Source organism: Acipenser ruthenus, chromosome 14 (assembly GCF_902713425.1).
Source record: "Acipenser ruthenus chromosome 14, fAciRut3.2 maternal haplotype, whole genome shotgun sequence".
Taxonomy (NCBI): domain Eukaryota; kingdom Metazoa; phylum Chordata; class Actinopteri; order Acipenseriformes; family Acipenseridae; genus Acipenser; species Acipenser ruthenus.
Genome location: NC_081202.1, coordinates 2,481,991 through 2,506,017, shown reverse-complemented (window position 1 = coordinate 2,506,017; position 24,027 = coordinate 2,481,991). Strand labels below are relative to the sequence as shown.

At 40.3% G+C, this 24,027-nt stretch overlaps 1 protein-coding gene across 1 annotated transcript; it reads left to right on the top strand.

The window, feature by feature from the left end:
• The first annotated feature begins 2,512 nt into the window (after positions 1-2,512).
• On the top strand, positions 2,513-19,849 carry LOC117419952 (solute carrier organic anion transporter family member 1C1-like). The gene is made up of 15 exons (XM_034033370.3): positions 2,513-2,563; positions 4,229-4,484; positions 5,276-5,417; positions 5,834-5,966; positions 6,468-6,595; positions 8,497-8,643; positions 10,705-10,803; positions 12,556-12,804; positions 13,193-13,357; positions 13,442-13,637; positions 15,121-15,286; positions 15,824-16,008; positions 17,247-17,311; positions 18,482-18,599; positions 19,400-19,849. Exons 2-15 carry the CDS (start codon positions 4,380-4,382, stop codon positions 19,623-19,625), a joined length of 2,124 nt encoding a protein of 707 aa, XP_033889261.2. The 5' UTR covers positions 2,513-2,563; positions 4,229-4,379; the 3' UTR covers positions 19,626-19,849.
• The last annotated feature ends 4,178 nt before the right edge of the window (positions 19,850-24,027 follow it).

Sequence of the window (24,027 nt, the reverse complement as noted above, 5' to 3'; positions counted from 1 at the left end):
TATCAGATGGCTTGTATCAGATTTAGTAAAAATTACTTCACAATAAAATTGGCTTTAGTATTTCATTGTTCTTATTTAACTATATAATATAAAACATTTACATATCTTATAACATTTTAATCTAAGTGTGGCAAAGAGATTAGTGCACCGCAGACTATCTACAGCTAAACCCTACCACATAGTGGACAAATCTGTAATTGTTTTTCTGTGACTGGATCTGTCCTAGAACACAAGCCACATTTCCATCAACAACATGAAGCTCAAACTCTCCTCATTCCAATATCAAACTAGGACTGCATTCTGCAAACCAATTGGATAGTTGACATCACACTGCATGCTGCAAACCAATCTGCAATTGGATGTTACGGATTGGATAGTCAACATCACATTTTTCTACAGTGCCATAATAAATGGATTCACCTACCACCAACATTTCCTTGATAACAGATAGATTTCTGTCTTTTTTTTGTTTTTTGCAATCCATGGTTTAAATCGCACCTCCTGTGTCCTTCACATTGGACGCTCATTAGGTGACTTTCTCTCATCAGTGCCAGTTGAAGAAACTGAGTTCTGCCAACCTGCAATCTAAACTGAGGCTTCTGAAGAACTTGTAGTATCCAGGTTTATGGAGAGTGAAGGGATCCACACACAGGTTTGCAGGCAATCGACGATACTTCTATCATTATTGCACTGAGACAATCATACATAAGCCCTACAGGTGTCTAGATTAGTCAGCATACCAGTTGCACTAGTGTAATAAATATGAAACCTGGCCATGATGCTGGTCCTTCACTCTCATACAGAATATGGGGTCATTGCAGACTGACAGAGTCCCAACTCAAATTGATTTGATCCAAATATGCTGCTAATGGAAACTAACCTGACTGATTCTATAGTTATGAAAAACCGCAGCATCCAGTATTTATGGCACGGGCAGATGCATCAATATCAAACAAGACTTTTGTTCTCATAATGAGAAGGGGACCAGTGGGAAGGCTGCTGATACTTAGCATTAGTTAGCAGTCCTGTTAGACTTCTGGGTTGATTTGATCTTTAAAGGGAAAAAAATAAAAGACAGAGAGAGAAGAAGAAGAAGAAGCTGTTGAATTTTGTTAAGTAAAAAATCTTAAAAAAATGTTTGGAAAAAGTTTGGAAATCCTTTTAAAGAAATATCAGGGAAGTGTTAGTATGTGCTGACCACCAACTGGTAAATAATTAAAAATGACTTACAGTTACAGCGGCTTACAATGATTTTCACTTCTAACACTGAACAAAAATGCAAAGTACTTTAAGCCCCCCTTTGAAAGGAAAGCTCCTCTTGATGTGAGTAGAGCAGGTCAGTAACACTCTGTGCTAGGCACATGCTATCGTTCCAGGTTCACCAAAGAGACACTCCTACAATATGAATTATCAAAGTAACTTTCATTAATATCTTAAGTCAGGAAAAATGCCTTAAGTTTGTTTCCTCAAACTGTTTGGCAGACAAGAGCTTCACTGATTGTAACTGGTTACACAGCATATAATAATGGAACTGAATGAAAACCTGGTTCACCTCTTGGGAGAATGGGACCCTTTCCTGTATAGAAATTCCTGCAAGCAAACAGACCTGCGTATTAACAGATAAGAACCAGGTGCCTGCATGGACCCGCAGCTGCTCTGTTCTGTGGTAATGGTTGTTTCCCTGGCAGATCTGAAACAAGTATTAACAGATAAGAAGCAGGTGCCTGCATGGACCCGCAGCTGCTCGGTTCTGTTCTGTGGTAATGGTTGTTTCCCCAAGTATTCTTGACCCTAAAGTAGCAAACAACCTCAACTAAAGTGGAATTCTGAAGAGGATTCAGAATTGATCCCCCTCCCCCTCCGCCACTGAAACTGAAGCAAAAGGGAAATCCCTATACAAAATCACAGTTTCAGCGGGGACAGGATTTACAGTTGCACACCCCTAGTGGTCATTTTTCAGAAATGTAGCTTTTGCAGTAAAAAACATTTTGGTTAATAAATAACAGAAAGAACAAAAAATCAAATATAGAGCACATAAGAACATAAGAAAGTTTACTTGCTCGTTTGGATGTTAGTAGCATATGATAGGATATCAAACAGGTAAGAAATGAACAATGAGAAACATGCAGAAGATATGAAGTACTGTTGAACACCCTAACCCAAACGCAGTTGCATGGTTTCTTATTCCTCAATCAGATATTTTCTGTGTCCAGAGCTTTTCTGACGATTAGCATCTGACAGCATGTATTACCTTTGAACGCTCCGTTCTAAGGGCTTAAAGTTTACTCTAGCTTTTGCACTATTTCAAAAGTTTTAATATTATTATTATTATTATTATTATTATTATTATTATTATTATTGTTATTACTGTCTCATGAAATGTAGCTGATCTCCGATACTTGGATAGGGAAGGCTAGTTTTATGTATTCAGTTCTACGTCTTGGTAATGAAAGAGTTAATTATTTGCTGATGGTGAGAAATATGATGGAATGTTTCTTAGTGGAGCCCCTGCTTTGCTCAGTAATTGCTTTAAGGACCGACCCCTTTCACTCGGAAACGTAAGGTAAGATGGAGCTTCTGGAAATACAAAGAAAACCTGACAAAATATTCTTGCAGCATTCTTTCCCTTCTGTTTAGTTTAGTTTTCATTAGTTTTTAACAGTCTCTGCAGAAATTTGACAAAAGAAGTGTTCTCAGAAATATATATGATCTTTAAATCTGTATCTGTGATGATTAAGTATTTCAGTTTTAATACTCTGTAAATCATGTGATAGCAGATAGTACTCCTATTGAAACGTTAAATAGCTCTTTAAAATCAATTTAAAAGACAAATGTGCTTGACTTGACTTGAATACCATTTTCTGGGTTAAGAACAAAAGCAGTGTTTTTGTGAGCGAAACTAAATTAACAGAATAAAGTGCTATGGGCCAAATATCTAATTATCTGAATATCTAGTTAGCTGTATATTCATCTAAAATCTGATATACATATATACAGTATATATATATATATATATATATATATATATATATATATATATATATATATATATATATATATATAAAGGCATATGAAAGGCATATGAAAGAAAGAAAAGGTTTTTTGTTTTTTTTAATTGTACACAATTTTTTTTTAAAGATTAAAAAATCTTTTATTTTCAGGACGTTTCGGGCAAAGGCCCTTCTTCAGCTGTTTCATGCCAATGGTTGTGCAACAGCACTCTTGTGTTTTAATCAGGGCGATACCCGTATTAGGTTGCACTTCTTGGAGTGCAACCTAAACTATATAAATTCCCTTACTAACTGTCAGTAGGCTAATCCACTTGCTGACAACAAATACAAAAGTCACAAAAATATAGTTTTTCTAGTTCAACGATTCAATATCACAATATCTTTTTTTTGTGGCAGGACTGTAGTCTTGTAATGTAGTCTTTTCCCAGACTTCTAAATGGTTGGACTGCATTTTTCTTACCTTTGTTTTACAGGAGCATCTGTAGTCACCAAAAGCGAACTGTGACAAACAGATTGCATGAGTCTGTAGAAAGAGCATTTGCCAGTGCAACTGGCCTTAGGTTTGTTCTTATGCAAGATAATGCCTGTTGTCTTAATGTTAGGATTATCATGGATGATCTTATTTGGTAGACTATAGAGCAGGGGTGCACAATTCCGGTCCTGGAGGGCCGGATCCCTCCTGGTTTTTGTTCCAACTGTGTTCTAAATTACTTAATTAAACCAATAATTGGTAATAATTGGTCCAATTAAGTAATTTAGGGCAAGGTTGGAACAAAAGCCAGGAGGGACACTCGCCCTCCAGGACCGGAATTGTGCACCCCTGATATAGAGGTTATGGACAGACTTTCATAAGGACCATTTTCAAATTGTCTGGAAAACATATTCAGAGACAGCCTATAGGCCTATAGGCATTTTCATTTCCATGGGTCTCGTGCTCAGATGCATGACACTAATGTTACACATAATAAAATGAATGTATCTGTTCATTTCAAAGAGTAAAGAGTGCTACCTTGAGTAGTGTGTGTATATATCTATATATACATATAGATATATAATGTGGTGCATGCATTCCTTAGCACAGGGCTTCCAAGCCTTGCGTAGTGTCCCGGTTTTCATGTCACTGATTAGCGATGCAGTTGAAAGCCTTGGTTCTATTCTTCATGCTGTAATAATAATGTGTCCTAGCCTTGGGTTGAAGCTTGTTTCTATCTTCCTAGGGCTGACCCTCTTTTGGTATAGATCAAAGGTTTCTGATCGCATGTTTAATTAAAATACCACGAGCCGTCTATTACATGTTGATTGAAGGTATTCTGAAGACTCAGAGGAGAACACATTTCCAGCAGACACACACTAACTCAAGAGACAACAATGGGAAGCAATGCAGGAAAACCTGCTGGACAGCAGACGGAGGTGGACAAGCCTTGTATCAGGGAATGCAAGAAAACAGGACAAACGTGCTGTTCACAACTTAAGGTAAACAGAAACACAGAGTAAAACCGACAATGTCAATAAGTAACAATTCTCTTAAAACAGTGGTTTGAAGGGGTGACAAATGAGGCTTTAAAGCCTGTTCTCATACATCTTTCCTTTTTTTGTTTTTACTTTAATAGCAAATGTGCAGATTTTTCAAGAATTTTCTTTCTGGTACTTCTTTATTTGGAAACACTTGATATAAAGTGTCTCTAATAACTGTGTATTTACATAGCAGCTATCCCAAACCCTAACCTTATCCCTAACCCTAACCCTAACTCTAAACCTCACTCTTTTCAGATACAATTGTGTACTTACATATATTGTGCAAAAAGATGTACACATTAATGCAATGTAATCATACATAATCACATTGTAATGATGTGTAAGTGACAATGTATTTACTATGTGAGTACTATGTAAATACACAGTGATTAGAGACGCTTCATGTGAAGTGCTACACTTCATGTCCTGTGTCAGACGTCACTCCCCATGAAATGTGACCTCCAGCACCTCTACCCCATTGCTTTGCTGCAGTGTGGTGCTTGAAAGACATAGCCACAGTTTAAATAAAAAAGAACTATTAAAACAATCAATCAAGAACAAAAGGGTCTTCATCACAAACCCTGAAAAGGGGAGCTTATGGAATCATTCCAAGCTGATTCAAGGGGACAGAAACAAACCCAGGTGGAGACATAACATGTCACTGTGTTGGCTTGTTGTTCACGGGGACAGAAACAAACCCAGGTGGAGACATAACATGTCACTGTGTTGGCTTGTTGTTTTCCCCACAGATGTTTTTAGTGGCCCTGTCCTTTGCCTACTTTGCTAAAGCGCTGTCAGGGACCTACATGAAAAGCTCCATCACACAGATAGAAAGACGCTTTGATCTCTCCAGCTCTTACACTGGTCTCATTGATGGCAGCTTTGAAATGGGTAAATACTTTTAACAATAATAATAATAATAATAATAATAATAATAATAATAATAATAATAATAATAATAATAATAATAGGTAACATTTAGTGTCAAATAACTGTAATTACTCATATTTAATGTAGCAGCATGCTTTATTGCAAGAATTAAACTATAGTTGCTATAGTGTCTTTTGTAATTGCACTGTGTTTGCACATGGGTATGTGGGTATTTAAAATGTATTTAAAATGTGATTACAGTGCAATTACAGTGCAATGTTACCAAAAATAACAGGAGCAATAATAATTAACATGTACATAAAATATTTATTCAAGTCTCCCGTTGACACTGCAAAAAGACAACTACACACAAACTTGCAGGCTGCTAATGCAGTATAGGAAAGATTGCACCACTGAAAAAACTTTCTCATTTTCAGGTAACTTGCTGTTCCTTGCTATTGTAAGTCACTTTGGAGTCAAATTTCACCGGCCAAAACTGATAGGAGCTGGCTGTCTGCTGATGTGTCTGGGATCCTGTTTAACTGGATTGCCTCACTTTTTTATGGGCCGGTAGGTAAAGACTGATTAAATACATGCCAGATGGAAGTAAATACAATTGGTTTTATAGGAAATTCTCAATGAAAGTAAGAAACAGAAACAAACTAAAAGTAAAAATCTGATTACAAAGCATATGACAATGTAAAAACAAGGTAATAACTGGGAGCTACCAACATACAATATTCTGTTTTTCTCCTCTTACATGGTAACTACTGGTGGCATAAGTGTGTAATTACAACACTGTGCCCTGGTGTTAGCACAATATTACATGAGGTAACACTGTTCCCAAGGCCAGCTCCATATAATGTTATTACACAGTAGTTACCATTGATAGTTACCCAGTTATTACATTGTAATTACATATCTATTAATTCCTTGTAATCTAAAGTGATACCCACAAATCTTTGGGAATAGACTCCTGCATTGTAAATCTGCCAATTAAGCAATAATAGGTGAATTGGTACTCCTGTTGAAATTATGTATTTCTGAAATGTGCTTGTGGTGTCTTTGCAGCTATAAATATGAAACAGTAATTAGAACTTCAGTCAATGTCACCAGAAATACATCGCCATGTCTACCCTACCAGAACCAGTCTGGGGGTGCTGTGGTACTAGGGAGGTCTTCAGAAGGTTTGAATGCAGGTATGTTATCAATGTAGCTCCCTGATACCGCCACCTGTAGTGTGTGATACAGCATGATGTATTGGATGACTCTATAAAACTCCAGCATACACACACATATATATATATACAGTATATATATATATATATATATATATATATATATATATATATATATATATATATATATATATACTGTGTATATATACAGCTCTGGAAAAAATTAAGAGACCACTGCAAAATTATCAGTTTCTCTGGTTTTACTATTTCTAGGTATGTGTTTGGGTAAAATGAACATTTTTGTTTTATTCTGTAAACTACTGACAACATTTCTCCCATATTCCAAATAAAAATATTGTCATTTAGAGCATTTATTTGCAGAAAATGACAACTGGTCAAAATAACAAAAAAGATGCAGTGTTGTCAGACCTCGAATAATGCAAAGAAAATAAGTTCATATTCATTTTTAAACAACACAATACTAATGTTTTAACTTAGGAAGAGTTCAGAAATCAATATTTGGTGGAATAACCCTGATTTTCAAGCACAGCTTTCATGCGTCTTGGCATGCTCTCCACCAGTCTTTCACATTGATGTTGGGTGACTTTATGCCACTCCTGGCGCAAAAATTCAAGCAGCTCGGCTTTGTTTGATGGCTTGTGACCATCCATCTTCCTCTTGAACACATTCCAGAGGTTTTCAATGGGGTTCAGGTCTGGAGATTGGGCTGGCCATGACAGGGTCTTGATCTGGTGGTCCTCCATCCACACCTTGATTGACCTGGCTGTGTGGCATGGAGCATTGTCCTGCTGGAAAAAACAATCCTCAGAGTTGGGGAACATTGTCAGAGCAGAAGGAAGCAAGTTTCTTTCCAGGACAACCTTGTACTTGGCTTGATTCATGCCAAAGCTGCCCGATTCCAGCCTTGCTGAAGCACCCCCAGATCAACACCGATCCTCCACCACATTTCACAGTGGGTGCGAGACACTGTGGCTTGTAGGCCTCTCCAGGTCTCCTTCTAACCATTAGACGACCAGGTGTTGGGCAAAGCTGAAAATTGGACTCATCTGGGGGTGCTTCAGCAAGGCTGGAATCGGGCAGATTTGTCTTTGTGAAGGACGCATGAATCAAGCCAAGTACAAGGCTGTCCTGGAAGAAAACTTGCTTCCTTCTGCTCTGACAATGTTCCCCAACTCTGAGGATTGTTTTTTCCAGCAGGACAATGCTCCATGCCACACAGCCAGGTCAATCAAGGTGTGGATGGAGGACCACCAGATCAAGACCCTGTCATGGCCAGCCCAATCTCCAGACCTGAACCCCATTGAAAACCTCTGGAATGTGATCAAGAGGAAGATGGATGGTCACAAGCCATCAAACAAAGCCGAGCTGCTTGAATTTTTGCGCCAGGAGTGGCATAAAGTCACCCAACATCAATGTGAAAGACTGGTGGAGAGCATGCCAAGACGCATGAAAGCTGTGCTTGAAAATCAGGGTTATTCCACCAAATATTGATTTCTGAACTCTTCCTAAGTTAAAACATTAGTATTGTATTGTTTAAAAATTAATATGGACTTATTTTCTTTGCATTATTCAAGGTCTGACAACACTGCATCTTTTTTGTTATTTTGACCAGTTGTCATTTTCTGCAAATAAATGCTCTAAATGACAATATTTTTATTTGGAATTTGGGAGAAATGTTATCAGTAGTTTATAGAATAAAACAAAAATGTTCATTTTACCCAAACACATACCTATAAATAGTAAAACCAGAGAAACTGATAATTTTGCAGTGGTCTCTTAATTTTTTCCAGAGCTGTATATATATATATATATATATATATATATATATATATATATATATATATATATATCCATTAATTTATTTATTCCTGCTTAACTGTGAAACATCCCCTCTCATGCAGGCTGTGAGAAGGAAGCAGGCTCCTACATGTGGGTTTATGTGTTCCTGGGAAATGCTTTACGTGGAATAGGGGAAACACCTGTTATGCCTTTGGGGATTTCATATATTGATGATTTTGCAAAAGCAGAGAATTCTGCTTTCTACATTGGTAAGTCAGTCATATTTGCAGTATTTCTTATAATCCACCTGTTATTTGTTTTAAATACCTAATTTTGTTAATATGGTGTGGTCCAGGGGCCCGAATCAAGGGCTGTTCCCTTTTGTAATCTGCAGTCCACTTGCTATTTGAACCCCTAGCCCAGCCCTATCTTTGTTCTGTCCCACTACACCTCCTCTTCAGCTGCATCTCCCTCTGGGAGAGGGGGAGGCAGGCAGAGCTCACCACCATGTCGTGGGGTTTTAGCTATGCCGGGCCTCACCTCTACCAGGGCGGATCCAAGCAAACCCCCGCCCGAATGGTACGAGCCACTGAAGTACAATCCAGTCTGACTCTCTGCATGCTGTATGTAGGAGGAACCGCTGTTTAAATACCCAGTTAAAGATGCAATTAATTAAAGGTGGAATGGGTTAAATGAATTGTCACTCTTCAATATAAACTTCTCTTAGATAAGCTCAAGATTGCAGGGGACAAACTAAATGACACAGCACTGTTATGTCTTTTATACGTTTTATCAAAAGTTAGAAAACAGATACGAGAGCCAATGGCTTCAGAACACTCATGAATGATTGTTTCAGATCGAATCCTGGGTCTGTAAACAAACCCACACCACAGCATCCAGCTCACTGGTCAGTTTAAAAATAAACAAAGCTGTTCATTTTAACAGACGGCCATTGTCTCTAGTATAATGGAAACAGATCTCAATACACAAGTGGTCTATGAAGTAGATTCCAGAGACAGACCATTTGTCTACACAGACCATTTTTGTTTTCAAACTGGATCATCAGTGGGGTCTTTTCCTGCCTGAGAACAGGTCTTCAAACCTTCCCCAGTACATCAGAGATTTTGTGAAAAAGATGACATATAGGTTTGTTTAAATCCTTATAATAATATATACAATATATTTAAACATTTGTAAATTCCCTTTATTACTCACAAGATGACTTCATAGAGCTGTTTCAGTAGGGCGATGGCTTGGGTGCTGTTCCGTTGTTCAGTTCCTTGTTCAATAAGACAAATCCACTCCACTTTAAGATGCAATTTTCTGGTCAGGCAACCCCATCCAATTCTTTTTAAAACAAAAAACATATGGCTGTTATTAGTCCTTTGTTAATTCATCAATGTTAACTTTCTTCAATAGCGATCCAGGTTCATATAGGTCCTTTTTTAAATCTTTTAGACAATATTTAAGTTTTCTTCCAAGTTTATTGAATTATTGGAGTGTTTTTTAAGTTCTTCTGAGCTCTCCTTTTCCTGTCAATTTCACTAAAAAAAAGACTGCTTGTGGAAGGGTGTGGGGTTTCATTGAACACACGAGAGACAGAAAGTTTCTTTGAGATCACCTCACCGGCGTCCAATTTTTATTTAGGGCACAAGGGGGGGGCACCGTTGTACCACAGACGAACAATCCTAACAATGGTAAGGTTGGTTGGACAGGCAATTTATCGTGCACACGCAGGTGCTGAAAATAATGTTCAAAACAGAAGGCGAAAGGAAAAAGGAAAATAAAACACAATTACAAAACTACAAGCAAAAGGGGCTGCTTCTCGCAGCACCCTGCAGCCTCTGCTGTCCGGGGCGGCTCGGGTTTCAGTTATGCTTTGCTGTTCTTTCACGATCACTCACGGGTTGCCCAGACTTCCCTAACTAAATTGTCCACGTCCCACTCGGGTACATAATAAAGTATGAAATCTTTTGTAGTGGCTGTCTTCCTCAGCCAGGCTTGCTTTTCCTCTTTTCTCGTTCCAGACACTGGCGGTCTTGTTTTATTTTGTTTACGCCAGGTGTACAAACCCCGCTCCTACTGTCATTTCTCCTAGAAGGGCAAGAGTGAAGGAACAGCAAAGAGTCATTTATATTAGTCGATTGACCCCACAAGACCCACCAAGTTAACTACTTGAGCAGTGAGCCTCAGTTTTATCACTTTGTTGCTATAGTTACCATGAAAGCCTGTTGGTGCCATTATAAAGATGTTTAACCCTTTCATCACACTATTAGTCCTATATGCACATTGCTCCAGTGACTCCTGTGGCGCCCCCTCTTTTTTTCCAGCTTGCCTACAAACAGTCTCACTTCTCGGCCCGATGTTTGGCTTTCTACTTGGATCATTATGTGCAAAACTGTACGTTGACATAGGGTTTGTGGATCTTGGTGAGTAACCTGGCACACCAAATGTTAAATAATATACCACATAGATAGGACTGTCAGGATTTTTACATTAAAATGCAATTTTGGGGGGGGGTGGGGGGGTGGGGGAGATTCCTGCTGTTACAAAACTGGAATGAAAGTCTAGGCCAGTATCTCATACCTGAGATAACACTGGTAGATTACATATCCAGAGAAAACAAAAGGTTTGCTTGTTTCTGGGAGCATGGGCCATGCTGCATCTGTAGTGGATTGACAAGCCGTCATTACAATTGAAACCTCAATACCATCAATGTAATATTTACCTACATTACAGGGCGGATTCCAAAACACACAGAGTAGGCCATTGCAATGTTTTAATCAATACTGGAAACTAGGCAAAATGTAGCGGTGTAGTGCTGGCCTTTTACACGTAGCAGAGTTGATGCAACTTGTTTCAAGGTTGTTCAGGTTTCTTTTTGCTGGTGACACACTTTCTTGGGGGGTTTGCAACCTGAATAAATAATAGATGAACATGGACTGGTAGCCCCTAGATTGTTTATAATCTATGTATGATTTGCAACCATCTGTACATGAAAAACCACCATTTCAGAGAATGCATGACATGACAAGCCCACTGTACATTAGTCCCACACTCTTGAAAGAGAAAGTCCCTTCAGATTACATTGCAGTTTCTTTGCACTGTCCTCTTACCTTGTGCAGGGTTTCTGTGTGAAGGGGCTTTCACCTGAGCTGAAGAGCTGCTCTTCTGTTCTAATTGCCTGCCATAGGTATATGAAATCCAGGCTATAACAGACTACAAATTGATTGTGTATAAGTAAGAACCAGTGCCATGTAGTGAACATATGTAAACATACAGTGCACATATGAGCATACAGTGCACATATAAACATACAGTGCACATATAAACACAGTGCACATATATACATACAGAGCACATATATACATACAGCTAGGGCCAAAAGTTTTGCATCACCCAAAATTTTAGGATTGAGACATAATTAAAACAAAAAAATGTATATATATGAACACAATTTAGATATTTTATTTACTATAATGTAATCAAAGAAACTACAAAAGTAGTACAGTATTTCATTTTAGATTTAGAAATGTCAATTTCTTTTCATTTTTGTCAGTTTTTCATGAAGTATATTGAAAACTACAAAGTGTTATGTAATTCAGTATGTTAATGTTTCATTCGATTCTATAGGGTGATGCAAAACTTTTGGCCATACTGTAGCTGTACATGCGTACATACATACGTTATTATTATTATTATTATTTATTTCTTAGCAGACGCCCTTATCCAGGGCGACTTACAATCGTAAGCAAAAACATTTCAAGCGTTACAATACAAGTAATACAATAAGAGCAAGAAATACAATAATTTTTGTTCAAGTAAAGTACAAGTTTGACAAACCACAATTCAATAATACAGCAGGTAATAGTGATAGTTACATCAGGATATGATTAAATAGTGATAGTTACATCAGGATGTGATTAAATACAAAGTACTACAGGTTAAAAACTTGGCAGATTACAGTATTCTGAAGTACAGGATTAAATGCAGTAAAATAGGGGCTGATAAGAGCAAAATAAAGCACATTTACATGAATGGTGATAGTGTCCCAGGATACAAACAGAGGAGTTCTACAGGTGCTCTTTGAAGAGGTGAGTCTTAAGGAGGCGCCGGAATGTTAGCATAAAGTGATGAGCATGTAAGCCAATACGTTTTCAACAAGGCCTGTTATTTTACAGAAAGTGTGACCATAACCCCCAGGGATGCCCGCTGGGTGGGAGCCTGGTGGCTGGGATTCCTTGTATCCGCAGTCATCATGCTGTTCGCCAGTTTCCCATTCTGGTTCCTCCCAAAGTCTCTTCCAAAACAAGGGGAAGAGAAAATGGAATCGGGAGCAACTGCAGAACAGTCGGAATGTGTCAAAAAAGGATGCCGGGAAGCAACAAACGCAAGACCTCTCCCATTAAAACTGGCCGACATTGCAAAAGGTAAGTGAAAAAAATGTTTGGTTCCTACCAAAGTCTCTTCCGAAGCAAGGGGATATTTTACTTTTGGTTGAGGAAAAGAATCCTGTTAGCACATGTTTTCTTTACACAGTGCATGGGAGCATACAGAAAGGCAACAGAGTGTCTACAACCTGTGGTTATTTTCCTCAGTGTGTATATTTGAAACTTTTCTTTCTGAAATGTGTTTATCCATCAAACATATAGTTGCATGAATAAAAAGCATCAATCGTCATCACCTTGAAAAATAAATTGCAGCATTATAGGACTGAGAGAGAGAGAGAGAGCAATATTAAGCAATGAGTTTGTTCTTAACACTACATGATAATCAGGACTGTATAAATCAGAGACTCATGTACGCATGTTTTTTCAGCTTTTCTTCCGTCGTTGAAAAAGCTGTTGTGCACTCCAGCATACTTCTTACTTTTATGTGGGAGCATCCTAAAGTTCAATTCCTTCATTGGCTTAGTGACCTTCAAACCAAAATATATGGAGCAGCAGTTTGGACAATCTGCATCCAAAGCCAACTTCTTAATAGGTAATGATTCGTTCAGATCATTCAAAGTATTCCAATTCAAATAGCTTCTATTCTAAATTCTTTTTTATGTTTTTTTTTTTCTAGGAGTACTCAATTTACCTGCAGTTGCTATTGGGATTTTCATTGGTGGACTTCTCATGAAAAAGTACAAGCTCGGTGTGGTTGCGGGTGCTCAGCTGTCATTCGGAACCTCTTTCGTGTCTTTCCTTCTATTGATGACTCAGTTTGGAATAAAGTGTGAGAACTCCAAGGTAGCTGGGTTTACAGTATCCTATACTGGGTATGTACCTATAAACTACCAGACATTTAGTAAGCCATCCTGTTCACTTCAGATTGGGACCACAGTGCTGAGTGTATGTGGGGAAGGAAGGAATCTTGGGACCTATTCTTTTCCTTACAATCCTAAGATCTACATAAGAATATAAGTAATGTAAGAACGTTTACGAATGCGAGAAACCAATCAGTGGTTGTCCTAGTTTTTGATTGATCTCTAAACTTTGTCAAGTAAAGGATCCCAATGATTTAGCATCAACATGGCTAGGTAACCTAGGTTTGGAAAGGTGTAAGTATAGATGGGCACACAAACTTGGATGTGATTGACCATGGAAGTGTAATGACTAAGATAGACTATAGGGAGGAGATCCAGGTTACTGGTAATGACTCTGACCTCATGCTGATAACGTCAGCTAGTATTTGGAGGTTAAAGGGGACACTCAAGTTGACAAATGTATGGGCTTTCTTTGGTGTACTGATTAGAACAGTATGTAATGGTACTAACATAGCAATGACTTCACTGTTTGAGGGCATTGCACTGAGCGGTCATTCTTAGACCTTAATCTCATTGGGGTGTCCTTTTCAAGTTTTACCATTCCTGCACCACTCTGAACAAAGAAAATCCGTTAAGCCGTCATGGATACAAACGAGCACAGGACAATACCAAAGAGAAAAATATAAGGGGTGTGTGAAATTGTCAAACGACTAGGAAAGTGTGTCAGTTTTAATTTTATCAACTAGATCAATGTTAGGAAACCCTACAATGTCTGTCTTTATTAAGAGCCCTAGACAGGCTCACCGCCACATTCTTTTATTATAATACTAATGCAAATAATTGGCATGTAAAATAAATGCATGTAAAAAAATGTGTAAAAGACAACTTTCCCTTAAACATATTTCATTAAGCAAAATGGTGGTTCTGGCAGGCAACTCACTTGATCCAATCACAGAAACATCAAGCATATTTTAGGCATTTCCAATAGCAGATAAAATCATCAGTCGAATAGCTAATATCTTATTTGTCCTTCGATAAAGGAAAGGATTTATATCTTCCCTCAATCCATTAGTTTCCTGCTGGGCACAAGAGTTTGCCTTCTTCTCCCCAGCCTCCATCTGCTTTTTGGCTATCCTGCCCCCCTGCCCATCTCCCCTTATCTGCGAGCTAATTTATGGGCTGGGGTATCTCAAAAGGCGAGGCCAAATGTTGTGTAAAATATGTATAAAGTTGTAGGGTTATCTAGTGTGTAACATATGTATAATGTTATAGGGTTATCTAGTGTGTAACATATGTATAAAGTTGTAGGGTTATCTAGTGTGTAACATATGTATAAATTTGTAGGGTTATCTAGTGTGTAACATATGTATAATGTTGTAGGGTTATCTAGTCTATGTTGTAATGGATTTCCTGACTGGCCTGTATTTCGTTTTTTTGTTTGATATTGGATATGTTTACAAGATTGTAAACACTCACTTTTTGTACTTTATTTCAGAACAAGCCAGATCTCGTACAATGAAAAAATGCTACTCTCTGCTTGTAACAGCGGCTGCACTTGCTCACTGAAGCAATGGGACCCTGTGTGTGCAGACAGTGGTATTACGTATGTGTCCCCATGCCTTGCTGGCTGTAAAGAGACAACAGGATTTGGAAAAGAGACAGTAAGGCCACTTTCATTTTAGTCCTACTGCAAAGTTTAAGAGTTTTCCTAAATATGACAGGCAGCGCTTTAGATTACAGGACACACATAAGCATGTAATAACATGGGAATAACTGGGCAGTTACTGTGACATGCAGCTAGACTGCTGTTACTAATTCTGTCTCCTGATGCTGAGATATAACCAGCAGCACAGAGGAGCCTGGCTCTTTTGCATAGTGGTTAAGATGCTAGTTAACTACTGGTTGAATGAGTGCTGTTACCTTGTAATTACATCAGTCAACACAATTATGTTCACAAGACAATTTCAGTGTAGTTGCAAAGTAAGGGCAGGAATGATAGGTGACTATCAAGTTATTACAATGTAATTACATCGATATTCAAACTTTGTGATCTAAAGTGTTATAGACAGATTTGTCTGACTAAGTGTTGGCTTCTCTGTATTGCTACCAGTTCAGCTATGAACAAAGTCTGTTTTTTAAATTACAGTATGTAAGAAAATGTTTTTTAAAGGTGCTTTTTTGAATCTTGCATTTTCAAGGTCTTTCACAATTGCAGTTGTGTGGCATTTGCACCTCCTCCATCTGGAAATATCTCAGTCATACTGGGTCAGTGCCCAAGGAAAGATGACTGCAAGAGAAGCTTCATCTACTACCTGGCCGTGTCAGTCATCGGTTCCTTTATAAGTGCCCTGGGGGCCACACCAGGATACATTGTGACAATCAGGTACATCTTCATGCAAGTGTCTCCAATTACTGCGTGTTTACATAATAGTTACTGTGCAAAAACATGTGTACTTACACATAATTACAATGTTATTATGCATAGTTACAATGTACTTAATGTGTAAAGCTTTTTGCACAATATGCAAGTACAGAATTGTATCAGAAAAGAATTAGAGTTAGGGTTGGGGTTAGGTTAGGGTTAATAATTGCGATACATTTTTTCAATTGTATATATATATATATATATATATATATATATACACAGCCATAATATATATATATATATTACGGCTGTCAAGCAATTAAAAAGATGTATCGCGATTTAAAAATATTCTTAGTTAATCGTGGTTTTAATCGCATATTTAATTGTTACAATTACTGCATCCATTTTATTAGTTTGTTTTATTAATGATACTGTTATTATAGCATAATATATTAATTAATATATAATATTAAAGCATGGTGTCGAATTACAAAATGAAAAGAGCCCAGTTGCTTGTATTTTACATTGGAGGCTGTGTGGTCCTGTGATTAAAGAAAAGGGCTTGTAACCAAGAGATCCTCGGTTCAAATCCCGGCTCACTCACTGACTCACTGTGTGTGACCCTGAGCAAGTCACTTAACCTTCTCGTGCTCCATCTTTCGGGTGAGACGTAGTTGTAAGTGACTCTGCAGCTGACGCATAGCTCACACACCCTAGTCTCTGTAAGTCGCCATTGGATAAAGGTATCAGCTAAATAAACAAATAATAATAATAATAATAATAATAATATGGAGAAAATCCGGGACCTGTCAAATTAAGTGAAAGTTTAGAGTTATCCACCAGTCGAGTTAATCGAGGTTGACACAGGGTGATTAGAAAGTATGTTTACCACATCAATGATAAGCGTTGATGTAGTAAACATACTTTATAATCCCCCTGTATATACCCATAACTTTAACCATACAGGGCCTTTATCAGTCTCATGACAAAGGCACTGGATGGGATACTTGTCTAAAGTGAGTGTTTTGTTACTGTACCTTTTTGAACTGTTACTGTACCTTTTTGAACTGCTTAGTGAAGCAGCTCTCTGCCTTCACTGTAAGTTTAATTCACATGTATTCATCGAATGTTTAAAGTAATGGGTTTAAATCAAGTGGCAAGTGCATACCTATAGCATGCAAGTATAGCAGCCATAATAAGAAGACCATACATGACTGCTCCTAGCATTGAGTTTCCATGGAAATATTACATTCCAGGTGCATCCAACCGGAACTGAAGTCCTTGGCTGTAGGAATGCAGTCCTTGGTTACAAGAACCCTAGGTGAGTGAGAGGACTGAGCAGTCTGGTTATAAAAGCCCTTGGTGAGTGAGAGGACTGAGCAGTCTGGTTATAAGAGCCCGGGGTGAGTGCGAGGACTGAGCAGTCTGGTTATAAGAGCCCGGGGTGAGTGCGAGGACTGAGCAGTCTGGTTATAAGAGCCCTGGGTGAGTGAGAGGACTGAGCAGTCTGGTTATAAGAGCCCTGGGTGAGTGAGAGGACTGAGCAGTCTGGTTATAAGAGCCCTGGGTGAGTGAGAGGACTGAGCAGTCTGGTTATAAGAGCCCGGGGTGAGTGAGAGGACTGAGCAGTCTGGTTATAAGAGCCTTGGGTGAGTGAGAGGACTGAGCAGTCTGGTTGTAAGAGCCCTGGGTGAGTGAGAGGACTGAGCAGTCTGGTTATAAGAGCCCTGGGTGAGTGAGAGGACTGAGCAGTCTGGTTATAAGAGCCCTGGGTGAGTGAGAGGACTGAGCAGTCTGGTTATAAGAGCCCTGGGTGAGTGAGAGGACTGAGCAGTCTGGTTATAAGAGCCCTGGGTGAGTGAGAGGACTGAGCAGTCTGGTTATAAGAGCCCTGGGTGAGTGAGAGGACTGAGCAGTCTGGTTATAAGAGCCCGGGGTGAGTGAGAGGACTGAGCAGTCTGGTTATAAGAGCCCGGGGTGAGTGCGAGGACTGAGCAGTCTGGTTATAAGAGCCCTGGGTGAGTGAGAGGACTGAGCAGTCTGGTTATAAGAGCCCTGGGTGAGTGAGAGGACTGAGCAGTCTGGTTATAAGAGCCTTGGGTGAGTGAGAGGACTGAGCAGTCTGGTTATAAGAGCCCTGGGTGAGTGAGAGGACTGAGCAGTCTGGTTATAAGAGCCCTGGGTGAGTGAGAGGAATGAGTTTGAAAAGCAGCTGGCATTTTGTAGTTGCTTTTCCTCAATAATTTACTTGAGAAGAATACCGATGATTAGAAATTATAAATCACGTAAAAAGAAAGCAACAGTTATGGGTTTGTCAAGTACCAAGGGACAGATGCCATCCCGTGCAAAGAACACATGCCACAATTGTGATGTTAAAAGCACAGGCATGCTCTTCTATTAACACTTTAAACAGCAGTGGTATTTAGATTGGTCCTGGTTCAGATCAATTGAATACGTTCAGTTTTCTTACGAGTGACTGCTCTCATTGCAGGTGGCATCCCGGCCCCAGTATATTTTGGAGCGCTGATCGATTCCACCTGCTTGAAATGGGGCAGCAGGAAGTGTGGCGGCAGAGGAGCTTGCAGGATGTATAATTCAGATGCATACAGGTGAGTGGACCCCGGATCAGCACAGCCCCCTCTATCAGCACACACGGAGCTACAGAGACACACACACAGATCAGCACAGCCCCCTCTATCAGCACACACGGAGCTACAGAGACACACACACAGATCAGCACAGCCCCCTCTATCAGCACACACAGAGCTACAGAGACACACACACAGATCAGCACAGCCCCCTCTATCAGCACACACAGAGCTACAGAGACACACACACAGATCAGCACAGCCCCCTCTATCAGCACACACAGAGCTACAGAGACACACACACAGATCAGCACAGCCCCCTCTATCAGCACACACGGAGCTACAGAGACACACACACAGATCAGCACAGCCCCCTCTATCAGCACACACGGAGCTACAGAGACACACACACAGATCAGCACAGCCCCCTCTATCAGCACACACGGAGCTACAGAGACACACACACAGATCAGCACAGCCCCCTCTATCAGCACACACGGAGCTACAGAGACACACACACAGATCAGCACAGCCCCCTCTATCAGCACACACGGAGCTACAGAGACACACACACAGATCAGCACAGCCCCCTCTATCAGCACACACGGAGCTACAGAGACACACACACAGATCAGCACAGCCCCCTCTATCAGCACACACAGAGCTACAGAGACACACACACAGATCAGCACAGCCCCCTCTATCAGCACACACGGAGCTACAGAGACACACACACAGATCAGCACAGCCCCCTCTATCAGCACACACGGAGCTACAGAGACACACACACAGATCACAAAGCACATTGTGCTCTCTTGCAGGCTCATTTACCTGGGGTTGATCTCTGCTTTGAGCGGCTCGTCCTATTTCTTCATGATCGCCGTCATTCTGTTGTTGAGGAAACAGTTCAAGCGCGTGGAGAAGAAGACCCAAGACGATGCAGACGGGCACACTGAGATCGAATTCACCCACGTGGACGAAGCTGAGTTAAACCATGACATGAAACTGGTGGACTGCCTGCACGAAGCAGGAGCCAACCCAGAGTAACACAGGATCAACAAACACAATAGAGTCACCCAGCAGGGACAGGATTGAGCGCTATGCAGAACTTTAAAGAGACACAATTATAGAAATATCATCATCAAGTTGAAATAATAATATGAAAGGGTATAAAGGGTATATGATTTCAGTTTATTATTATTATTATTGTTATATTTTTTTGCAACTTTAGTATGTTTCTGGAATCCTATGCAATATATTGTAGATTTGTTATAAAAAAAATCAAAAAAATCTTATGATAATACAATAAATTGAATATAAATCTGAATCAATGTGTTTGATGGAGTTGCAGATGACCAGTCTGTCCAGTCTTTGGGAACACCTGTGGCTCCAGCAGTATCAATCAATAGGGTCCTACATGGGTGTAGAGCTGTCTGACAGCAATCAATAGGGTCCTACATGGGTGTGGAGCTGTCTGACAGCAATCAACAGAGTCCTACATGGGTGTGGAGCTGTCTGACAGTAATCAACAGAGTCCTACATGGGTGTGGAGCTGTCTGACAGTAATCAACAGGGTACTGGGAAGCAGCAGTTGAATTGACAGTAAGGGAACTGGTATAAATGGCGCTAATGCTAATAAGCGTTAAACAATTTGATTTTAAGTCCATGATCAGCACTCCTTTAAGTGGGGGTAACATACCAGTACAGTATTAAGAAGCCATCGTGCACCTATTTACAGTAAACCCATGGGGATGTTTCTAAGCCTTGACAAGTGGGCAGTATACCTTTACTGGCACTTGTTTAACTCTGTAAAAAGTTAACTCTGTCACAGTTAATGAATTACTGATTGATGATATGCTGATCCTGAGGGGTAACTCTGGGACCGGTCCCTCATTCCATTGTTTACGTAGGATATTATTGGATACATTTCGTTGATCACATGTATAAGGCATTGTGAGCTCTGAGTGGAATTTGCCAGTATCCCTTCATCAGATCCAGGGTCGAGATTAACTGTGCCTTACCCAGTCGGTCGAGGAGCACATCCACTCGGGGCATTGGATATGCATCAAACTTGGAGATGGCATTAACCTTTCTAAAATCCACACACTCCAAGCCCGAGCATATCCACCACCTCCTTGCGAACGGGACCCCTGCGGCTCTCTGGGATCCGGTACGGTCTCTCTCGAACCTTGGCACGTGCTGGAGTAATAATAGCATGTGAAATAACATTAGTTCTACCAGGGAAGTCAGAAAAACATCATTAAACCTTTCCAATAACTGGTAGAGGTCACGTTTCTGATCCGGAAGTAACTGTTACCCCATCGGAATGTTAGTTGTAGCTGGTGGACTGACAGTGGGACCAAAATCCTCTTCTAAACTGTCACCAGCTATAAATAGGGCCTCCTTTTCATTCAAGGGTTTTAACAAGTTAATATGATAAATTTTGTTCTTATTTCAGCGATCAGGTTGCCTCATTTCATTGTTCACATTACCAATTCCCAGTATCACCTCGTATGGCCCTTGCCACTTAGCATACAACTTAAACTCCGAAGGGGGAAGTAGCAACAGTACCTTATCAACTGGTCTGAATCCATGAAAAAAAAAGTCTGAATCCATGCTTGTTTGTTGTACTGCTGCTCCTGGCGATGCTGAGCTAGTTTTAGATTCTCCTGAGCCAAACAACAAACCAATTCCAGGAGGTCTCTCAACATGATTACATACTTGACTATGTTTTTGGAAGTCTTTGTTTGCTCCTCCCATCCTTCTTTCACAATATCGAGGACACCCTGGGGTTGCCTCCCATACAGCAGCTCAAAGGGAGAGAACCCGGTCAAGCTCTGAGGCACCTCTCTCACTGCAAACATCAGGTAGGGGAGGAGTTTAGCCCAATGTTTCTGTTCCTGGTTGACAAACCGCTTCAGCATCTGTTTTAAATTAAAGTCTTTAATTAGTCTGATTAAAATGTTCTGATTAAAACGTTCCACCAAACCGTCCATCTGCAGATAATAAACATAGGTTTGAATGGACTTAATTTGCAATAATTTATACAACCCCTTCAAACATTGTGACATAAAGTTCGTTCCATGATCAGTGAGGATTTCTTTTGGAATCCCTACTCTCACTATAATCTGCACTAACTCTCGAGCAATTGCTGCGGCACTAGTGGATCTCAATGGTACTGCCTCTACTAAAATGTGTGTATATCCAGAGTCAGACTGGCTCAATGGACCTACTATATCCATAGCAATGGGTTCAAAGGGATCTGAGATCAGGGGCAGTGGAACCACCAGCGGGGCCGGGCGAACCCCCCCGGCGCTACTTACTGGCATTCCAGACACTCCGCTACATATCCCGTGACCTCACTAAAAACTCCCATCTAATAAAACCAAGCCAATATTCATTCCCAAGTCTTGTCACTACCTAAATGCCCCGAACATGGGACATCGTGAACCAACCACAGGATCTCACGCCGAAAAGTCTAGGGAAAGAGTAACTGTGTTACAATCTGACTTGTGCTCGTGGCTTGGGATACTCTATATAGTAAGTGTCCGACAATAATGTGGTGAGCGGTCGGTTATCCTTTACATCCTTCCCCTTGATAGACCGAACCTGCCCCGAGATGTGTACCAGCGAAGGATAATTTTTCTGTTCCAACGCTAGGTCCACATCTCGGTCCCAGAATTTCGGGATATCGAGCGGAGCTAAAGTAGCTTCAGCACTGGACTCCGAGGTTTCCCCCACCAAACCCCAGCCTTGTTTCATTAACATTCCTTTCCACTTTTCAACCCTTCACTCTCTTTTTGTCTTTTTCGGGCAAAATCGGGAATGGAACAAATCAGCATGCAGCAGGAAAATGTTCCCAATAGCTCCCCCCGCTGCGCCCAGGGTCTTATCGGAGACTGGCGTTACAGTTTTATTAATCATTGTATCAAAATGTGGTCAGTCTCAACCTAAAATTATGGGATATGGCAACTTTGCAGCCACTGCCATGATTATGCGGCGGGTATGACATCCAACAGTCAAATCTAATTTAGTGAGGGGTAGTCCTTGTTATCCCAAAGGATAAAAGAAATTACTACGACCCCGCATGACTACCAAGGTACCCCCGTCAATAGAGCTTCTTTAATTCAAGTTTGCCCACATCATGAGACCACTAATGCGTGGGTGCTCACTAACCCATACATTAACAATGCAAGGCCCCTCTCAATCATTACCTCTGGACTTACCTGGTGCTGTCAGGACATAATGGGAGGTCACGCCACACTCCATTGCCGCCGGGCAGTTCCTGGCGAGGTGGCTGACCTCATGGCACCAGTAACAGGTGGGGTGAAAGGGCGCCCACGGAGCTGGTGTGTCCCATTGCCGGGTTTGGCAGCGGGGAGGGGTGCTCTTATATTATATAACACAACATTGAATATAAGCTGCTGCCTGCTGTGCAACTAACTAGAAAGAGTTTAAACACACCAGACAACAAACAAACAAACTAACAAAGTAACAAATAAATAACTAAATAACTGGCTAAATCATCAGCAGGAAGTCATCTGTCACACTCTAATCTCCCACAAGTGGTTTTCTCATTATCAAAGCTGGGAGGACTGGATTATTCAAATTCACCCGAGCAGGATATTCTGGCTCATGAGTTGCTCAGCGGTAGGATTGCTGGGCTGAGTGCTGCCTGCCCCTACTTGATCTGCCAGTGAATACGCACTTGATTAAAAATTGCACTCTCCTAACTAACTCTTGCTGACATTGGCTGGACATATCATTTGCTTTTGAAAAAAAAGTTCCTGTAATATTGATTCAAGGAGGACTTTTTCAGTGTTTACTTTGCTGTTGATTGATTTTGTAATTGAACAATGAGGTGGTGGCCCTCTCTTCATAGCGTCCAATGCATGTTCACGGCCTCACTCTCTCATATAAACTCCTGGAAACCTGATAGCTGCCTTGAGAGGTGACAGATATAACAGAGAGAGTTCGACCACCTTTGTAAAGCAAGGGCAAAAGCAAATTGTACGAGTGAATAGAATAATGTGTCATATAAAACTAACAAGAAATAACTCATATAGAATGGCAGGTAAATCATTGCTAGTTTTTAACATTACGGTTAAATTGCTCAGGAATTTCGAATTTGCCTTTGCACTGTGTGGTTGCAAGAGGCACATCACACAGCCAAGGTGTCGATGGAATCTCTGAGTGTGACACCCGCTTTGCACTGATGTGTGTGTGTTTGTTAAGAAGAGTCCTCAGTGAAAGTGACCACCCATTGCCCAGCACAGCCTTGCGATTCCTTAAGGAAACTTCATTCATGGTTTTGAAACAGCATAGAATCGGTATAGAAAATTAAACCAGCTGAATAATGTTAAGTTAACATACTGAATTACACACCGCTTTGTAGTATTCCATATACTTAATGAAAAACTGACAAACATTGAAAAATATGACATTTCAA